Here is a 22719-nt window from a genome sequence, read left to right as displayed (position 1 = left end):
AAATATCCGAGATATGCTCGCTCCATTCAGACTAGGAGATCTCGGGATGTTCCACATACCGTAACCTGGAGTGTTAAGACCGAGATGTCGTTTTGCCTCCGAGATGTATTTGTACCGAGATGTCGTTATACCTCCGAGATCTATTTATACCTAGGCAATCTTTTCTTTGCTGGCCGAAATAAATGTCCGAGGCATAGATTTGAGATGTTTCTGAGTCCACGTGTCTCTAGGGTTAATTTTAGCCCTAACAACATTAATGAGCAGCTTTGGGTAGTGCTTGGAATCTTACAGGTGCAGTAAACTTTCACGTTTTTGGGGTCTTGAATGCTTGTAATATCTCAAATTAATTTAAAAAGATTAAGGATCATACTTGGCGTGGCTAATTGAGTTCTGATATTGACTTAGAACATTGGACTTGGAAGGTCAACTCTGTGTTGTAAGAGTTGATCACACCTTCAGAATGATTATGCAATCTACTTATAATGTCTACAACTTTGCTTTCTAATATTGCAATTAGGTTCTATCAATGTGGTTTTGAAAGAATTACAAGCATACCTATCGTTATTATTCTTTATAGAAGGGTCACACATCAGTAAAGCATTTCTTATGATCTTGATGGAAACAACCACTATTTGTAGACATTAGCTTGTCACAGAAGGCTTGGTAGTGAAACAAATTTTGTGTTTAAGCCTGGTTTTATGAACATGTTGAATCACATCATCATTTTGATATTTTTGCATGTATTGGAGACGATTTTTGCAGCATATGGTTATATGCTTTCTGCTGAAAAATGAGATACTGAGTTATAATCCTTTTCTTATACATGTTCTTTAAGAATGTTGATGAGTGAACATATTAAATATAATCATTGAGTTCTGGTTGGATCCAACAGCTTAAAAACTTCAAAACATTTTCATATTCAAGTGTTTCTTGTGTTTGTACTAAATCTATTTTTTCATAGGTGCACGTAGGATTGTCAGAAGAAGAGAAGTTAAAGATATGTTGTGTATTGAACTATGAGAAGCTCTCGGCCGAAGTTTGCATACATCTTTCTCAGAACACCAAATTTCCTTCAAAATATGCAGCCCAGGCTCTAATTTCTCAGCAATACAAACTCAAAGGCTTACTCCATGGCACCAACAGTTCTAAACCATATACTGATTCGCCCTGTACTTCTTCCGCTGATGTCAGTGGCATGGGAAAGCAAGATGAAGCCACTGATCAAGTTGTGCTCTATGCCGGGAAACTTGATGTTGTATCTGATAACGAGGAACTCAAAGCACATTTGCAAGGAATGCAATGTATGGAATTGGAGAAAGTTTGTAGGAAAATGCAAACACAGATGGCGAAGATTGTGAAATCTAGAATCTCAAGGCATGGTCATACAAGATCCTTACCCAGGCTTTGTTCATGATACAATTATTATTGCAAAAACTTCTATTTATTACGTAATTTCTCATAGTTGTATAGCATCCAGAAATGGGTTTCCAGTGTTTTTAACATTTTTTTTTTTTTTTTTTTCTGCAAAACTAAAGGCGACTTAGAGTATTTTCTTTTACAGCGATTGAGATCTTGGCTGTACAGTTACTGTAAAAGAAAGAACTTTGAGTTTTTCCATGAGTGGTGTATGATCATTTTCTGCAATGTTCTGAGATTGATTTCCATGGTTAAGTCCTTTTCCCTGAAATATGCAATAGGTATGTCCTTTTCCATGTCACTCTTATATTGAGGCAACTATAATGCAAGTTGTCAGATGGTCTGCATGAATAGCATATGGGGTAATTCAAAGACTCAGCATGTTTCACGGACATCAAATTTGCTTCAAAACAGTAGTTAAGATTTTTCACTTAGATTCTCCTTTCGAAACTTATGCTCTAATTGTTCACAAGGGAACGTGAAAGAAAAGAAAAGGAATAATGCTTCATACTTATGAAACGCTTTAAGAGAGGAATAATGCTTCATATTTCTTTAGATTCACAACAATGTTGAATGTTTCGTTCTACCAGATATGACAAAGTAGCTAATTTCTATTTCGTTGACATAGACCCAACTCCAACCGAAGTCTCTCATATTGTTCCTTGTGTTTTGTTTCAATTAATTTCTCAAGTCTGTCAATATTGGCCATTGTCATTTTCTCAACTTTTTCAATATCGGCCTGTCTCCCTTCCTCCATGTCTCTCATATATTCCTCCAATCTCTTCTCATAAGAAGTCATTTGGTTATCAACCCACATAAAAATATCACAATCCCCAGCTTTTTGTGTGAAAACATAAGAATAAATGTCATAAACTACCAACGAAAAAATAAATCACAATTAATTAATTTTAAAATTACCTTATACTTTAGACAGCCGTACCACTTTCTTCCGGGGTTGTCACTAATCCATGAGTACCTTAAACGTGCACGCACTCCACAATAACATAATGGATGGGGTATTGACGCATCACTCTTTACCGACATTTTTTTCGGGTCTACGTGTTGTGAAAATTTTAATATACTCGCAAGTGCATGAATCGTTTGCAATATAGCGTTATGCAAGTGCAAGGTCGATCCCATAGGGAATTGAGTTGCGAAAATTAATCTCTATTCAAACTAATTATATTTTAAACTAGTTCCAAATTTAGAGGTTTTTGATAAAAGAAAACATAAACAAAATTAATGAAAATAAAGGGGTCTAGGGTTTTGGAATCCACACTCACCAAATCATAACAACCTAATCTCATGCTCATCACACATATTTTTAATTCTCTCATACAAATCTTAGGTATGCTCTACTTTTGCTTCAAAAATTGTTTAAATCATTCAATGAATCCATTCTTCCACAAATCACAAAAGATATCTAGTTTCAACTAAATCATCAAATGTATCCATAGAATGAAACACAATGAATATCCAACATACATGAAAACCCAAGCCATCAATTTAATGAAACTATATCAAATCATCACTTGTATCCAAAAATCACAAGAGATATCCAATAATAATCTCAAAAATCGGAGTAGAACAATGAGAAATCAAAACCCATAAACTCAAATAGCATAAACAAGTAATGAAACTCAGTTTCTATTCAATGGTGATGTTTCATCCTCAACCCAAGACGAAAGTTTAGTCATACATCATTAAAGAAAACGTAAATGAACAAGAAGAATCAATAAAAACATAAATAAACTTACAAAGGAAGGTGGTTCTAGGTGAAAATCACACAAGAATCCTAAGCTAGGTCAAAATCGGCCCTTTGGGGCGCCCAGACGGTCTCTGCCGTGGCTCTTCATATTGAGAAAATGAGAAAAAGACGTATTTATAGAGTTAGCTAGGGTTTTTGTCCCGCAAAAATTTGATTGATCTACTTAATATTCGATCGATCTACTTAAAATTCGATCGATCTACTTTTTCAGCACTTCCGAAAATCCAGCTTTCTATGTATTTTGACTTGAAAATTGTCATTTTTCTCTTATTACCCCACAAAAACACTAAAACTAACCAAAACATCAGAAAGTAACAAAGCTAAAGGTTTAACTAATGTAAATTAAGGGGTCCAAATATACACTTTTTGGCACTCATCAAATACCCCCAAACTTACATTTTGCTAGTCCCTTAGCAAAACAAAATGAAAAACAAAATCAAAGCATGAAACATAAGTCCTCTTTCGTGGGAGAAACGATTGCATTTAGTATATGCAATAAGCCTTTTAAACCCCTAGGACTCCCTAGTGGACGAGTGAAGTCTCGTGAGGGTTTGCCAGAAATGATACCTACAAACATTGAAACACTATGTTGTCAACAAGAAAGAATTTTCACACAAACCATGGTTCATACGTCATTGGCATGCTTAAAAAGACAAACCCCATCATAAACATCAACAGGGGATCCAACATCAAATCACTCATAAATGGACAGTTAAGACATCACATTTTCTCAAAAGTGTAGAGTGAAATCAACATGCAATTATGAGGTTTCATTTTAATCTCAAGATAAGTAATTCAAAAATCATTGGAATCCCTATCAAATGAAACAACCAAGGCAAGATATGCAAATTATTTTATTTTATTTTATTTATATATTGTTTTTGTTTTTGTTTTTTGTTTTTTTTTTATATGTTGGCTGTGCAATGCTCGGCTCCCTTAAGCTTTCTAATTGACCCATGTAATGAGTGTTGGGCCAGTGGCTCCCAAACCAGATGGTCTTAGGGCACTAGATGTAGAAACATCCCTAAGGACTTAATTACTCAAGTAAAAAAGGCTACGAAGCCAAACCAGCCATACAATTAACCAAATTGAAATTCTCACCTTTTGACGCGAACACTCAATACTTAGTGAGACAAGAGGCCCGGTTACTCAGTGAAAAACTCAAAATGATCTTATTTTATTTCTTTTTTTTTTTTTTTTTTTTTTTTTTTTTAATATCTTGCAAGCCAAGGTTATTTATCAACAGGTCATCCAAAAAATTCTCAAAATACACAATTAAGCACAAATTCATATCCCACAGATTACATGCTAATGTGCTCGTGATAATTCAACTCAAACAAGTGAAGTCTCACTAGCCCAAAGATAAGTCAAAAGATTCAGATTCCTAAAGACATGATGTGTTCAAAACTTTAAGTAAACCAATGAAATGCAAACCACAGTTACAGTTTAACTCAAACTTGATAACAACAATTTTTTTTTTTAATTTTTTAATTTTTAATTTTTTTTTTAGAACAAAAAGACAACTAAAAATAACTAAACAAACAGACAAGTGTTTTTCCATACCCCCAAACTTGAATTACACATTGTCCTCAATGTGTAGTGTAGAAATACATTACCAGAAATACGGAAACATCGAGGTGTGAAAGGTCAAGGCGTCCTCCAAACTTAAACACCAAAACTCTTGTCAACAAAAACTAACAGCAATATTTTCTCATAGAAACAAACATCAAAAGGTTAATTGCTGTCAGAAACAAAAATAAAATAACAAGAAATGAAATGAAAAATGAAAGAAATTAAATGTACAGAAAGTAAAAAGGGAAAAAGAAATTTACAGCGCCTTCCCCGATCATGTGGATGTTCAACCAATCCCTTCCACCCTTTTCTCTTGAAAATTTGGTATCCCTCTGGTGGAATGTTTTGCCATTTTATGTAGCTAACTTGCTTGCTTCGAAGGATCTTCTTAGGACGATGGTGCCTAGATTTACGTAGTTGTGTGCATAGATCCTTGACAGTTTTGACATAAGATGGCTCTTTGAGACATTTAAGAATTGAAGCTTGGAGCTCATGAAATGTCTCAAGAGGGATGGTGATGAAGGAATGAGCTTTAGTACTCATTTCCTTGTCATTGGACGTATTTGGATTTGGCGGGGGCGCTGTGTGCTCCAGGTGCTCCTCCTTTTCTTTCTCCTCATTGTCATCCACAATTTCCTCATTCTCAAACATGGTGATGGTAGGGACATGGAGGGCTGCCATGGGAGCTGAATTTGATGCTCTTCTTGCTAATGGGACTTGGTCTCTTTGTCCTCGTCCATTGCACAAGAATGTTATTCGTAACAAATGGGTTTACAAGTTGAAGCAGAGACCTGATGGAACGATTGATCGTTATAAAGCTCGGTTAGTTGTCAAGGGCTTTGAACAATTGGATGGTTTGGACTACAATGAAACATTTAGCCCGGTTATTAAACCGGCTACTATTCGATTACTTCTTGCACTTGCAGTGATGTTTGATTGGCCTATTCGCCAACTTGATGTATCCAATGCCTTCTTGCATGGATTTCTTGAAGAAGAGGTATTTATGGAGCAACCTAGAGGGTTTGTTGATTCATCTAATCCTACCTTTGTTTGTCGACTTCATAAAGCACTTTATGGACTGTAACAAGCACCACGTGCTTGGTATACAAGGCTTTCTCAATCCTTGCTAGATCTTGGCTTTACTAGCTCCCTGGTTGATACGTCACTCTTCACATATCATCACAAATCAATTCATATTTTTGTATTAATCTATGTGGATGATATTATCGTGACAGGTACTAATTTTATAGCCATTTCAGATATGATCTCCAACTTACAACAGGACTTTGCTTTAAAAGATCTTGGTCCTCTCTCCTACTTCTTTGGAATTCAGGCTACCAGAGATTCTAAAGGACTACATTTGTATCAATCTAAGTATATTATGGATTTGCTGCATAAATCCAAAATGATTGGTGCTAAGCCGTGCAATACTCCTTGTTCATCTGGTTCTAAATTATCAGGTTTTGACGGTTCTCCATTGATTGATCCTGCTGAATATCGAAGCATTGTTGGAGGGCTACAATATTGCACACTTACTCGGCCTGATATTTCTTTTTCGATAAATCAATTATGTCAATTCATGCATTCTCCTACAGACAAACACTGGGCAGCGGCAAAGCGAGTACTTCGGTATCTTAAAGCTACTATTGAACATGGTATTCATTATTCCAAGTCTTCACTTAAACTAAATGCGTATTGTGACTCGGATTGGGCTGGTTCTCCCGATGATCGGCGATCTACAAGTGGTTTTGCGGTGTTTCTTGGGTCGAGTTTAATTTCTTGGAGTGCAAAGAAACAACATGTTGTTGCTCGTTCTTCAACTGAAGCTGAATATCGGTCTTTGGCTATTGCTACAGCAGAACTATATTGGTTACGGATGTTATTTAAGGATTTGAGGATTCCTTTGACATCTCCTCCTATTATTTGGTGTGATAATATTAGCGCTTTGGCTTTGGCTTCTAATCCGGTTTACCATGCTCGAACTAAGCATGTTGAAGTGGATTATCACTTTATTCGCGAGAAGGTCTTGAATAAAGATATTGTTCCCAAGTACATCTCTACTGTTGATCAAGTCGTGGATGTGTTCACAAAGGGACTAGCATCATCCTCATCAATCATGTAGTGCCCTTTAGCCATCAACTGACTTCGAAACTCTTCTTCCTCTATTCGGGTGACTTCAGCAACCAGATATTCGAGCTGTCCTTCTATCCTTGCAATTGCCTGAATGTTTTCCATAAAAGCATTCTTCACGTCACTAATAGCCTGGCCTGTGAGCTCCATGAAGACCATGAGAGTGTCTTCCAAAGTGGACTGCTAAGAAGATGCTGGATAATTGTAGGATGAAGGATGGGAAGATTGGCTATCGAACTGCGGATAATCAGGATGGTGCAGTTCTTGAAATTGGGGAGCACAATTTCCCATGGCTTGAGCTTGCCACGAGAAATCAGGATGATTGCTCTAGTCCGGGATGTAAAAATTGGGATTTGCATCAAATCCCGGACTAGAGAAATTGGGGTTCATTTGCTCATAAGAAAGATTGCAGAATTGTCCCCAGAAGGGACAACTACTAGCACTATGATAAGGATCAGAGCAATATGAACATGGTTCATGTGGGTTGAAAATGTAAGGGTAGTTGGTTGGAGCAAGTGTCCTACCACTAGGTGAAGCATGCTGTGCAGAAGAATCACAATAATTATCAAAGTAAAAACTCATGTTTCATTTACACCATATAGCAAGAAAATATCCCACCAAAGATATGAACCAAATTTTTATTTTTTATTTTTAAATAAATTAATCAAAGAAAAACAAACAATAAAATAATATAAAACAGAAACAGAATATTAACAAAATAAACTAAAAACAACTGTTTTTTTTTTGGTTTTCTGCTGCTTAGAAAATTCGCACGATCGAAGTAAAGTTCGATCGAAAACTTTATATAGGGCGAATGCTTTCTTGATTGATCGAAAATCGATCGATCGAATTGATACTCGATCGATCGACTTCGCAGGGCACTCAGAAAGTGCAGAAACAGCAGAAACAACCAGCCATTGTCAACATGGCCCCATAAACTGACACCTCGACCAAAAGAGAGCATCCAACTACCAACTTTACATACTTTGCCCCCTTCCGTCAGTTTAATTCGTAAAAAGACTGAAATACCCTAATTCAAATTCAAAAATGACATAAATGCCCTCAACTTTTTTAAACATATTAATTTTAATATTTTTTTTATTAATTACTGTTGGAGGGCATTTTGGTCTTTAAACCAAAATTAACGCCCAAAAGTAGAATATTCCGTCCAAGTTAACGGAATTCCCTGACAGAGGGGGGCAAAGTATGTAAAGTTGGTAGTTGGATGCTCTCTTTTGGTCGATGTGTCAGTTCATGGGTGCATGTTGACAATGGCTGGTAGTTGATGGGGGGAAAAGGTAATTACCCATAGTTTTTATGATGACGGGTTCGGAGCAGCATTTGGTCTTGTTGGTGGGAGTTCTCCGGATCATTTTTGAGGAGGAAGATCCCATTTGACTGGCGTAGATGTAGTGAGGACCTAGTGAATCCTACCACGATATGATATATGTTATCTTTATGCTGCATCTTCTTAAGTGTAGGCGTTGACTCTTGTTGTTGGTGACTCTTAGAACTTTGGCTTTGGATTTGTACTATTTCGATGATTGCTTTTTTGACCGTATTTTGAGAGCTTTGGCTGATATTATTATAATGATTTTTTAGTTTACTCTGTCTATTATTATGATGATTGTGGATTTTAGAATGCTATCTTTATTTTTCAATTGAAAGTCTTCCGTTGCAGACTCTCTTCGGAGAGAATGAGATCTTTGTGGTCTTGTTCTTCTTCAAATAAGGCTGGGAGACTAACCATGAAGCTAACTACTAGTTAGTTAATTTTATTGGAGTATTACAAAGGCAGGTAAGGCTGTGGCAGCTGGATTGATGCGTTCTGGGCAGTGGTTGACGGTGCGACCCTTCATGGAGGAAGATTGACACTAACAAGGCTGGAGCTGCTTGTGGTGACTTGGTGGCGAACTTGCTTGTGGGATGGAAATGGTGGATTTAATGGCTTCCGGTGGGCGGGCTCCTTGCAACCGTTGGCCAATGTGTGCTCTATTCTGTTTGAGTTTCGTTTTTTGTTTTACTAGGTGAGACACAAATAAAAACAATGCTGAAAAATAAATATGACTTCTAATGTGTGTGTGTGTGTGTAATCACAACTAAAATATAAAGTGCGAAAAATAAAGAACACAGATATTTTGGTGATGAAGTGGAAACTTTTTGTACCAAAGAGAAAAATCACTCCAAGGCAGCTAAATCCAGGAAATCCACTATTCAAAAGAAATAGCTAGTTACAAAACAGTCGTACTCACATAACCCAATGCAGTAGTCATACCTTTAACTCTGACACGTACCTATACGTGAACACCTCCCAACCAGACCGCCTGTCTGAATGGTTCTTCAATGGACTCCTTTAACTTAGGGCTCCTCCCTAAGATAGAATTCAATGGTTGATCAAATCACACACAATAACTTTAAGAGAGCTAGCAAATATTACAGTCTCTGTCTAAACACCATCTCTTAACACACTGGAATTCAATCTGAATTCTTACAATATAACAGCCTAGGAACCCTTTTAAATAGGCTCTGTAAAACCTAATTTGACCCAAACTCGAATTTCCTTAGGCGGCGTCCGGACAGGACATTGGGCGTTCGAACGGTAAGTAGCAATTCTTCATAAGTTGCTGAAGCGCGTCAGGACGGCTTGCCCTAGCGTCTGGACGGTTGTGTAGAACACCGAGTCCTTTGTGTTTTGCATCTGCTACGCTATTTGGACATGATGTAACATTGAAGGGCATCCAAACGCTTCCTCTGGCCGTCCAGACGGTCACAATGGAGACCGCCTTTGCTGAGCTGTACACGCGTCAGAACTTTCCTTGTCTTAGGAAATTGCCTTTCCCGAGATATTTGATGCATATCTTGCCATATTAAGCCCTTTCCATGTTGAAGAATATAATCTGCAATATTTGAAAAGTTCTTCTGAATTACGGTGTCCTTGTTCAAGTAGTGTGTTGATATGGCAGTTTTTTTTTTTTTTTTTTTTTTTTTTTTTTTTTTTTTTTTTTTTGTATCAGAATATAGCCAATGAAACCAACAAACTCCCCCTTTGACCATTTTGGGACAAAAACATATAATCGGTGCAAAAAGATATAATCGATCCCAAAATAAAAATCACTCTCATTTTTTGTCTCAAAAGGACAAAGGGTAAACAAAGTAATAAACCCATAAATAACCATCCAAAATAATTTGGAATGTAGTAGTGTTCTACAAAATAGTCAAACATGAGTGACACAACACTTAAACCTCCAACAGCTTTCTGAAAAAGAAAAGAAAGACATGCAGAGTGATTCTTTCACACATAGAGTTAGAGCACGCATGTATATAAAATGGATAAAACAATTATGAAGCAGATCAAACATATCGAAACATATACAAGAAAGATGAGTAATTTATGAGCAACAATTTCTTTGCAGAATTTTAACTAAGATTAATTTACTCAACTCATGCCATGTGTGTCGTGTGTGAAAGCTTTCTCAATAAGGCATATGTTCATTGATAAGGTTGAAAACACTAAATTCTCTAACCAAGAGAAAATTACTGTTTGATAAGTCAAAAGTTAAACTTTATCTTACTAGGGCCTAACCACCTTCATCTGATATACTCCGTCTAAGTCACAACACTTTTTCTTTTACTTAGTCTGTTAGTTATCGTCTGTAACGCCCAGTAATTTCAAATCTTAAAGAAATCATTGATATTGTTGAGGAAACAATATCCACATGTTTTTACAAGCAAATCTAAAGTTGTTTTGAAAACTTAAAGATCAAACCCTCAAAACCCTTGAAAACTCAAAAGTTACATTTAAGCTTTAAACTTTGATTGAACCGAAAACCAGTCAAATGAACTCAGATTTAGATAAATCAAAGACCGTTGTACTTACAAAAGAAAGATATATCATATGGAAAAAGTTAGTAAAAAAGTCCACCAGTTGACTTTTTGACTCGAGCCTAAATAACCCAACTGTCGATATTAAACGAAAAACTGGAAAGGAAAATATCTCAATGCTTCTAGAAAGATTTATGTATAAAAAACAAAAGTAATGATGAAAGAATGGAATATCTCAAAAGTAATCATGAAAAGGAGGAAAAATCAATAAAGCAAGTATGAACGCAGAAAGTGGATAAAAGATATTTTGGCTTTATAGACAGAAACTTTGACTTGACCAAAACTACGTCAAAACGAACTCAAAATGAGACGAACCAAAAAGAGAAAATGTTTGTCTTGAAGTCCTCTATCTACCCTAAAATTTTTACATCAATCGGAGTCAGGTTGACCATTGAAAATATTCTCGGAGTAAGCTGCCCCAATTTGGACGAAAATCCCAAAATGCAATTAGATAAAAAAAGCAAGGACTTATGTGCAAGAACTTATCCAATAGGATAAATCTTTTATTAAATTTTGCACCTCAATACCCCTACCTTCCTCCTATAAATAAGCATGCAAGGCTCTTTGTTTTCCACACAAATCCTAGACAACTTTCTTGAAAGCTTTGTGCTTTGGTTTTCTCTCCATTTTTCCCTCCTTCTACCACACAACCACTTTGGTGTTCTTGAAGTTATTTTTCTCTTCAAATCAAATTGGTAAGTAAATCTTGACACTTCTTTCTTACTATTTGATTTCATTACTTATTTATTTATTGTGTTACTACGGAGTTGGTTTAACAACCCCCGTATTTTATTCACTTGTTTATTTATTGCGTTACTACGGAGTTGGTTTAATAACCCCCGTATTTTATTCACTTGTTTATTTATTGCGTTACTACGGAGTTGGTTTAATAACCCTCGTATTTATTTACTTGTTTATTTATTGCGTTACTACGGAGTTGGTTTAATAACCCCCGTATTTATTTACTTGTTTATTTATTGCGTTACTACGGAGTTGGTTTAAAACCCCCGTATTTATTTTATTTAAAATGCAATCCTACAAAGTGGCTATGCTGCTAATTTCCCTATTCCTTTACATATTTATCTTAGCATATGCATTCCTTGAAAGTGGCTATGCCGCTAATTTCCCTATCCCTTTGCATATTTATTTTATAATTTAATGCATTCCTACAAAGTGGCTATGCCGCTAATTTCCCTATCCCTTTTCATATTTATTTTATAATTTATTGTATTTCTACAAAGTGGCTATGCCGCTAATTTCCCTATTCCTTCGTATATTTATTTTATCATTTATTGTATTCCTACAAAGTGGCTATGCCACTAATTTCCCTATCCCTTTACATAAAAATATTATCTTGTTAAGATTCATGTTTAAGTGTTATGTTACCAAGAGCATTATGCTGTGTTTCGGTGCTTAAACATGAAACGTTGTAATATTTTCTCAATGAATCGTTGTAGGATTCATGTTGAAGTAATTACCTTTTAATTGATAACTAAAAACGATGAGTAAAGTGATGTAAAAATATACACGTTTTTAATATTGAAAAAAGGATTGATGTATATATCATCTTTTTGTATAATTGTTACAGAAAAGGAGCTAAGAAACTACACCAATGAGTGTAAGTATGGACGTACTTACTGAGGAATGATTCTATGTTACATTAGGACTGTGTGGTGTGTGTTTATTGCATGTGGTTGTTCATGCATTGCATGTTGTGTCCAATTAATATAACGGCTGATGAGATAGCCATCAACAAGCTGATGTAGTAGCAAGTGGAAGGAAGGCTAGTCAGTGGATCCAGGGGGTTCATAGTGACCCAGGGGTGTCCAAAGTCCTAATATATAACTAATGCTGGGACCGGTAGGATTCCAGTGCAAACAGGTAAGACTTTAAGTGTGAGGCAAAGGACATGAACGGGTTTGGATACCTAAGAACGAGAGGTCTAAAGTAAGATGATCATAAAACACAAACTAAATGGTTACTACGATGCATATTCATACAACTCTTGCATTTATATTATTTATGAACTGTTATTAATCTGATGGTAACTTAGATATGAAAATGGATGACTCACTTGTTTGTCTATGTAAATATGATGACGTCATATTTGCATAGTTACTGATGCAGATCTGGAGAATGAAGGCATGGACCCATATGCCAGTTTTGATGGTTTTTGAAACCATCAACGAACTATCATGTGCTAGCTTAGAAATTACTAGTTGCGCTTATATGTATTTTGTTTTATGGCATGTAAATATTTATAACAATGTCATGTTCGACATGTTTTATGTTATATGCTTATGTGCCGCCTGTGGCACTAATTTTGATGCACCTAGTGTGCATATAGGATGTAAAGATAAACCTAAGTAACTTTTAATAAACGTATCGAGGTATTTCAGTCAGCTCTATATGGGTTATGCTATCAATTCCTAAGTCTTTAGAAGAAAAAAATATATTCCTCTGCGAGAGTTTATCTCTGATGTAGTAATGTCACGTGGAAACCGGAGGTTTCTGCTTACGAATTTGCAGGCTCAAATTTGGGGCGTTACATCGTCTCTGTCCGCAATTAAATGATCACTGAATCTTTCTATAGGGACAAGTGGAAGAACAGTTTAACAACACATTTAGCAGTGGATCTTTTTTATATCCATATTTTCTGAGAATTTATTTGCTTTTTATACTATGTGCTGTGACCTAGAAAGAGTGCCAGAATTTTTAGGTTCTAGGTTCAATTAACGAGTTGGTCAATTTGACCATCTAGGCAAAAATTTATCTCTTAATAAAATCTTCAATGTCAAAAGGAAGAGATAAAATAATTTACCGTAAGGGAGCTTTGGATAGTGCACAAATTCATAGCGTGAGAGGAATAAACTATTTAGCTTTTGGATGTAGGAGAAAAAATTAAGCATATATCAAACTTAAATCATCTCAAGGATATGTAAGGATATGTCATCAGTGCACACAACTTGAGATATCAATTCTAAATACATAAGATAGCTGAAAATATGTATAAAAAATAAGCTGCATCATCTCCTTTTTTTTTTTTTTTTTTTTTTTGGTTGAAGGAAAAAAAATAAACACAAAAACAACAGAAACATGCTTTTCAAAGAAGAAGATAAAATCTAATTATAGCATGAAAGATAAAAACAAACGTGTCTTCAGAAAGAGGTTTGAGATTACCAAAACAGAAAAGCAGCCGCCCGACGTGCTTATTCTGTAGTCCCCATGAATACCTGTAGAAAAATTCTCTAAAGAGAGTTAGAGAATAATGAGGATAGGGTTCCAAGCAAAGATGCAAAGCGTGAATAATATATAAATCTAGACATGCTCTAGGATAAGAACCATGATCCTAGGCATGCCAAATACTCACCTACTACTAGGTGAGTCCACTCCCCCTCAAGGGGTGAATGGTCTCATCCTTCCTTACCTGTGAGGCAGGGTTGTGAGCGTTGCCCAATTTGTCCAAACTTTTTAGGATAGTCTTCATCATGCTAACAAGCCCTTCATTTATTAGATTTGGCTTGGGCTTGCTAGGCTTCAACTTGAAGCAGTCAGCCTTGGTGTGGCCATTCTTGCCACAGTGACGGCATGAGGGAGCAACCCTTTGGGGGTATTGCCGCTTTGGCCGAAGAGCATGATGAAGCTTGGAGGGTTTATAGCTGGATTTACCTTTCTTTCGCTCTTGCTTCTTGATCTGCTGCTTCTGAGAGTAGATCTAAGGACAATGTGGACAAATGTGCCCAGAGATGCCACAATGATGGCAGGTAGGAACAAACCTTTGAGTGGGTTGTCTCCTGTGCAGAGGGACATATTTGAATATAGAAGATTCTCCAGCACCTTTTTCTTTCTTAGGAACATCCTTCTTATTCCAAGGTCTCTGACAACAATTTGGTCTTATGTGACCAACAATCCCACACTGATGACATGTAGGCAAGCTTCTTGATTTGGAATGCTTTATGACAGACACTGTAGGTTTAATGTTAGCATTCTCATAAGAAATAACAATTTCCTTACCTTTGTCCTCATATGCATTTTGAGGCTTTGCAACTTCAGGCTTCACAAAGACAATCTTAGAAGAAGAGGCAATGTTAGAAACATTAGAACAGAAAAGGCAATGTAAGAATCATTAGAAACAAAAGCAGTTTTAACAAAGCCTAAGCTAGTCTTGTCAGATGAGCACTTTTGCCCTTTCAGCATTTGAGCTAGCTTATTATTAGTGTATTTCTCTAATTGCACTTGTGCCTCAACCAACTTATCTTCTAAGCCTTTGATCTTATCAATGAAAGTGCTTTTCTTTGTTTTTAAAAGATTCAGTTCCATCACATTCTTTTGGTTTACTTCTCTCAATTTTTTAAATTTTATGTAGAGCTTTTTGTAAAATTCCTTAAGATCTTCATCATTACTACTCTCAAAATAATAAGACTCATTAGGATCATTATGTGAAATAGTAAATGCTAAGAAGTTAGGATCCTTACTTGGAGTCTCTGAATCATCACTGAGAGTGGCATGGAGAACCTTTCTTTTCGCCTGCTTAAGGTTTCCACAATTTGCTTGGATGTGCCCAAAACCTGAACATTCAATACACTTAAGACCATAATGATCATTTTTGTTAGTTTCAACTTCTTCTTGTTCAGTACCTTCGAGGTCCCCTTTGGAATTCATCAATTTTTCTAAGATTCCAAGCAATCATAGTTATATCATCCTCATCATCAAATTCTTCTTCAGAAGGATTTTTACTTTTACCTTTTGTAGCCTTGAGAGCGATGGATTTAGCTTTCTTGACAGGGGGCAAAGAAAACTCATAGGTTAGAAGAGACCCAACAAGTTCTTCAATCTTCATGTTGTCCAGATCCTTGATTCTAAATCTTTCAGGTAAAGATCTAAGAATGTTTTTAATGAGTTTTGCTTCAGAAACCTTCTTTCCAAGACTAATCATGGAATTTCGAATATCATTTATTCTATCCTAAAACTCATTAAATGTCTCATCTTCCAACATTCTAATCCTTTCAAAATCAGAAACTAGCATTTAAAGTCTAGTAGATTTAACCAATTTCGGTCATTCATATGTAGTTTCAAGGATATCCCACGCTTCCTTAGTAGTTTCACAATTAGAAATTCTTGAGAATTTTGGTGGTGAAAGTGTTGAGCTTATGACATTCATAGCTTTGTCATTTGCAGCACGAGTTTGTTTTTGAATAGCAATCCATTCAGCTATTGTTGTATCCGGTGTATTCCATCCAGATTCGACAATATGCCAAACATTTATTGCTTTTAGAAAAAATCTCAAGCGTGATTTCCAATAGCTATAATTATATCCATTAAAGTAAGAAATAGAATTAAGTGAGGCAGACATATTACAAGGAGTCTAAGATCACACTCAGGAAACTAATCAAATCACGAGTGTACCCGCTCTGATACCAATTGAAAAATAAATATGACTCTTAATGTGTCTGTGTGTGTGTGTAATCACAACCAAATATGCAACCAAAATATAAAGTGCTGAAAATAAAGAATACAGATACTTTGGTGACGAAGTGGAAACTCTTTCTACCAAAGAGAAAAACCACTCCGGGGCAGTCAAACCTAAGAATCCACTATTCAGAGAAATAGCTTACAAAGCAGTCGTACTCACATAATCAATGCAGTAGTCGTACATTTAACTCTGACATGTACCTATACGTGAACGTCTCCCAACCAGACCGCCTATCTAAAGAGTTCTTCAATGGACTCCTTTAGCTTAGGGCTCCTCTCTAAGCTAGATTTCAATGGTTGATCAAATCACACACAATAACTCTAAGAGAGCTAGCAAATATTACAATCTCTGCCTAAACACCATCTCTTAGCACACTAGAATTCAATATTGATTTCTTATAATATAACAACCTATGAGCCCCTTTAAATAGGCTTTGGAAAACCTAATTTGACACAAACTCAAATTTTCCTAGGCAGCGTCCGGACGGCTTGCCCTAGCGTCCGGACGGATGGGTAGAACACCAAGTCCCTGTGGTTTGCGTTTGCTACGCTATTCGGAGAGGATGTAACACTAAAGGGTGTCCGGACACTTTCTTTGGCCGTCCGGACAGTCACAATGGAGACCGCCTTTGCTGAGCTATACATGTGTCAGAACTTTCCTTGTCTCAGGAAATTGCCTTTCTTGAGATATTTGATGCATATCTTGCCATATTAAGCCATTTTCATGTTGGAGAATATAATCTGTAATATATAAAAAGTCCTTCTGAATTATGGTGTCCCTATTCAAGCAGTGTCCTGATATGACAGTATTCTTGTCTACCATAATATAGCCAATAAAACCAACAAATGCCAAATAGAAACTAATCACCGACCAAGGATTATCACCCACAAGAGAAGGAAAAGAGGAAAAAAATAACTCCAAAGGGCTTTCCTCTTCGAAAGCAAATTTTCATTGTAAACAAAAGAAGGAATGCAACTGCAAGCCCTAGATTGGCCGAAACTCTGCAATGAATAACTTGCGCAGATTGGGCAAGAAGAACAAGATCCAACTCCCTTGGGTTCCAACAAAGACAAAAGAAAGTAATATATATAAGCTAGGAACCAACCAAAGGTGACGCACAAAGAACTGGATGATTTTTCTTTGTCTTCTTGTTTTTCTTTGTTTTTTTTTTTTTTTTTTGAAAAGAACAAATCCGATAACCATACTCAGACCAGTGTTTGAAACAAAGAAAAAGAAAACAATTTAAAGCATTCTGATGCACAGTAGCGATGGACACTAGCTAGACGACTCAACCAATAACAACCTAGATGATTCTCATTGGTCTTTTTGTTATCTGATATCAGGTAAAAATAGAAACAATATGATAGGAGAAAAAAAAGAAAAGAAAGAACATAAAAATTGAAATTTCACACTGTCGAAAACTGGTGTTAGCCTATAGCTTTGATATTATGAAGAAAAGTATCATGTTAAATGTCTAATAGAAAATAAAAGCTATAGCGGAAATAAAAAACATAGAGACAAGAGATTTTACGTGGTTCGGTTTATGACTTATGTTCACAGGATAAGCCCAAAAGGTTACATTATGCTTTTATTTCTCTTAATGAATTTACAATACAAATGATCTCTATTTATAGAGATGTAGGGAGAATAGAAAAAGGTACAAAAGAATTGATTAAATCAAATCATACAATCTCATATATTCTCTTACTATATCTAATCATAATTTATGAAAAATATATTCACAAACAACTTAGTTATGTAATTTAATACTAGTCTTGAACTCTTCATTCCTTCTTTCCCTTTTAGATTTACGATGGGTTACGTAAAAGAATTCAAAAAAATCTTAACTTGTAGTTAACATTTACTATATTTTTACACCTTTTTAATCATCTGTCTGCTTTATTGTCAATACAAATGACTCATATTCCATGTATTTGACTTGAAAAAAGCGCAATATCATATTATTATATAGACTTCTTTTATTTTATTCTATACAAAAAGAAAAAGAAAAAAAAAACCTTTTATTTGTTTTGAATTAGATATGAAAAGTTTGTAACTTCAAAAGTTTCCTTGAATTTGATGTACTCTTTTATCTTTTCAATAGACTAGCTAGCTTCGATCTATTTTGATTCGGCCATGTGATCGAATCACCGTCAGAAATGACTTGAACATAAAATATTGTTAACTTTTTGAGTTCTTCCAAAAGGCTCCACTATTAAGCCAGATTCAGTAAATAATTGTCTGCTTCACTAATACTGTGGTAAAACTGGTCATCCGATACAATCGGTTTATGACCTGTTAAGATTCGTGACCCGTTTAGCTTAGACCTAAACACGATCCGTTTATGTTAACGGGTCAAACTCCAGACACGACACGACCACGATAATTTCACGGGTCACTCGACACGACCCGTGAAATCCGTTTAACATAATGGGTCGAATCAGGGTCGACCCGATCCGTTTAGCTTATAAGTTTTTTTTTTTTTTTTTAAAATATATATATATATATATATATTACTATTTTTTTTTTTTGGGGGGGGGGGGGGGTTTGTGGGTATTTAAATGAAATACTAATAATTTTAGCAATTCATCTCTAAACTCCTACTCCTAATAGGTTAGTACCAAATCACTTAATATGTTTAATTGTCTAATCAAATAACAAAAAAAAAAAAAAACACTACATCATCATTACAAATTTATAAATACAAAAAACTGCATCATAATTGTCCACTCTTAAGTATTGATTTCTTGAATGACCTACATATGCTCATTTCCCCCCCCCCCCCCCCCTTTTTTTTTTTTTAATATATATATAAATAAAAAAAAAGTTAATCGTGTCTGGTGAGTCACCCGTGGGTGACCCGCGACCCGACCCGCCAGACCGAGATAAACGGGTCGATCCGTTTATGACCTGAACCCGTTTAGGTTAGACCAAAATCTGCTAATTTCGTGTCGTGTTCATGTCGAGTTGTCGGATTGTGTCAAAATTGCCGGCCCTAGTTTCCCCTACTATTTAACTTAAATTATAATTACTATCTACAATACATAACTATAATTTAATTAAGTTAATTGTAATAATACCTTGAATATGAGTCCCTATATGTATCTTGGAGCCTTTTGTTTTGTAGTGAAATGAAGACCAATAAAAGATATTGAGACCCACACAAAGACTAATCAAATCAAATCCTAACGATTGCCGGAGGGATCGCCATCGCCATCGCCATCGAAAGAGCTGGATCATCACAAATACTCATGCGGAGGAGAAGCTTAGGAGAACAAGGTCAGAGGAGATATCAAACAGAGTTGGACGACGTCAAGTCACAAACGTTTGGTTAAGAAGTTTTCAAATAAAATGACATAGTTTGGTTAGTTATTTTTTTTTAGTTAATTTTGAACCCTTACTTGTTTTTATCGGAGATGTTCTATAATTTTAACTACGGTACATAAGTTGAATCTTTTATGAAGTATTCATTTTATAGTCAAAATTTAAAGTTGGTGAATTTAAGAGTATATATGAAGTCAATATCTATTAGAAAATTTAAAGAAATTAAAATTATGTATACTGCTAGATACACAAATTTTAAATTCTGACCATAAAATAGATTAATTCTCCATTTCATGAAGATCCTATTGCGTATGCATAGAAAAATACGTAGTTACGTACTCTTGGCCAACTTCTGATCTCTTTGTAAAAGCGATAAATACTGTTGGCTACCTTGATCAAAAGCATGACTTGAAAAATATTACAAATAACCAAATTGCTGTCTAAATTAAAGTACAGTAATGCTAATGTAGAGTAGAATATTAGTTTAATCAAATCACACAAATGGAGTGATTGGGTGGAAATATATGGAAGTTTACAAATATGTAGAATGATCGATCCACCTATAACAAAGGAAGAGCAGATAAGATCAAGACAGTCAATTTGCTTCCTCATTTGGTTTAAACGAATTTGGATTAGGTGTTTGCAAAACACAATATAATAATAATAATAAAAATATACAGCAAGTGCGTTTGTAAAAAAAAATAAAATTACAGCAAATGAGTTTTAATTTTTTAAACGGACAAGATTCGAATCTGCTTGACCGTTAAAAAGCACCTTAATTAAATTCGGTTTAAACATTTCTGGCTAGGAGAACATCGGCAATCAACTTGTCCAAGTTCAGATAAGAAGAACCACCAGGCTTGACAGCTTCTTCTGCCATTGTCTTCCACTCCATTACCTTCCTCTTCATTTCTTTACCCTTATCACCCTCCATTAACTCCCTCACAAGCTTCTCAACATCATCTCTCTTAACATCATTATCTATCTCCATCCCAATGCCCCATTCAATGCAAGAATACCGGCAGTTTGTCTGTTGCTCGGCAAAGAAAGGCCAAGAGATAATTGGCACTCCACCAGACACGGTTTCGAGCGTTGAATTCCACCCACTATGCGTTAAAAACCCTCCAATCGACGGATGCTTCAGGACTTCTTCTTGAGGACACCAACTTGCTAACATGCCTCTATCTTCAGTTTTGATAATAAACTCAGAAGGAAGAACAGCTGAATCGCCTATCACAAGATCAGGCCTTATAATCCACAAGAAGGGCTTCTCACTGTTGGCAAGTCCCCAAGCAAACTCAATGAGTTGTTGGGGCGTCATGACAGTGATGCTCCCAAAATTTACGTACACTACGGAGTTGGGTTCTTTTGAATTTAGCCACTCCACCGACCCCGGCGGTTCTTTCCATAGATTGCAGCCTATTGATTTCAGTCTTTCATCTTTGATCTGATCGGCAAGCAACATAAGTGGACCGATAGTGTATATGCGAGGAAGCAAAGACGAGATAGCATCCAAAACATCCTGTTCAAAGGGGTCGAACGTGTTCAAAATGACAGCTGAAGCTCTTGATGATCTCTCTGTTTCACGGATGAGGAAGTTGACCACGATGTCGTTCTCATCCGTTGTTCTAATGAAGCTTGGAAGATCCTTCAGACGGATGTGTCTCATCCCAGGAATCCAATCGATTGCGGTTTCTAAATACCCGTTTGTTAGATAGCTTGCATCTGCGATTTCAGGGGTTGTGAATGGCTAGCTTAATTACTCCAAAATTAAGCGATTAATTAAACACTAAGCATATAACTTCATAAATAATAATGTTTCTGCTCTAGTGTTATTTCTCTCCATATCCATTCTCTTCCGTATTGGGTAGAAAAAAACATGTTCACGTATTATTGTTTAGAATAATGGTATATATTACACTTTCACTTCCATTTTATTTTGCAGATCGGCTACCATATCAACCCACTAAAATGGGGTGAGATGAGGGTGTAATAAATGCATGCAAGTCGTTACTTTTGGTTTGTAATTTTTTATATAAAAGTGATATTGGCGTTTTGAAATTTTTTCAATTAGATGCTCCGTAAATTTCTTTCTTTCTTCCCTTTTGTTTTGTTTTGTTTTGTTTTGTTTTTTTTTTTTTTTTTCAATTTGTTAGTAGAAAATATGAAATTTTAATTACACCCTTTAAACATTTATAAGAAAAAAAAAAAAAAAACGAAGGCAAAAGAATCCAAAAAATGCACGATGAAGTGGGGTTATCCCGTTTTGGAAGTTTGGTGGGTGGTAGTACAACCACTTGCCAAGTTTTCATCACCGTTGTCCACCCCAAACTCCTTGAGGTGAGTAAATCCTTCATAGGCCTTTTGAATTTTATTTTAATTTTAATTTTTTAAAAAATATATATATAAAAATCGAGATTTCACACCATATTTCTGTTAGAAATCAATACGAAAAAGAATCTAACAAAGATCTGATTCAAAAATTTTGAAAACCGACGATTTTATTGAAAAAATAAAAAATGAACGGAAGTACGTACCTTTGAGTGGTGTTAAACCTCGTTCAACAAGATGGCGATAATGCATATAGCCCAAGACGCCGCAGGCGCTTGGTGTCCAGAAAAGAACATTTGGAATTCCAAATTCTTCAGTAGCTTCAAGAGTGAAGGACATGCAGCCATCAGAGATGATACACGTCACAGGCGGCACGTTGGGAGAGCAATTAGGGTTGTTGAGTTTGGAGAGAAGGTTGCGAAGTGGGACGAGGCAATTCTTTGAGGTGGAATCGCAGAGAGCAGGGACGTCTTGGCTGACATCGGCATCCAAAGGTGGGAGGCCGTCCGGGATGGTTTCAAACCGGAAGTTCGGCAAGCCGTCAAGAGAGTTGGGGCCTCTAGACCTGAGTAAGCGTGTGTGGTTGTAATGGGTGTGGACAAAAGTTACGTGAAAGCCTCTATGGTGGAGGATTTTGGCCAGCTTGAGCATCGGGTTTATGTGACCCTGAAGTGGATATGGAACGCAAACAACATGACCTCTAATGTCTTGCGAAATGGAACCCATCTCTCTCCCTGATCTCTCTCTCACCACGCTCACACAAACTGGGAAGCAAAATTGAACTTTTTAAGAGAGAGCTCGGTCTTTCCAGGCCTTTAATGGC

At 36.0% G+C, this 22719-nt stretch overlaps 1 protein-coding gene across 1 annotated transcript; it reads right to left on the bottom strand.

Annotated features, from left to right (window-relative positions):
* Positions 1 to 20231: 20231 nt before the first annotated feature.
* Positions 20232 to 22719, bottom strand: LOC133880839 (7-deoxyloganetin glucosyltransferase-like). The gene is made up of 2 exons (XM_062319803.1): positions 22103 to 22719; positions 20232 to 21290 (listed from the first exon to the last, which is right to left on the bottom strand). Exons 1-2 carry the CDS (start codon positions 22620 to 22622, stop codon positions 20356 to 20358), a joined length of 1455 nt encoding a protein of 484 aa, XP_062175787.1. The 5' UTR covers positions 22623 to 22719; the 3' UTR covers positions 20232 to 20355.

Source organism: Alnus glutinosa, chromosome 11 (assembly GCF_958979055.1).
Source record: "Alnus glutinosa chromosome 11, dhAlnGlut1.1, whole genome shotgun sequence".
Taxonomy (NCBI): Eukaryota; Viridiplantae; Streptophyta; class Magnoliopsida; order Fagales; family Betulaceae; genus Alnus; species Alnus glutinosa.
This window is presented reverse-complemented; position numbering and strand designations above follow the sequence as displayed.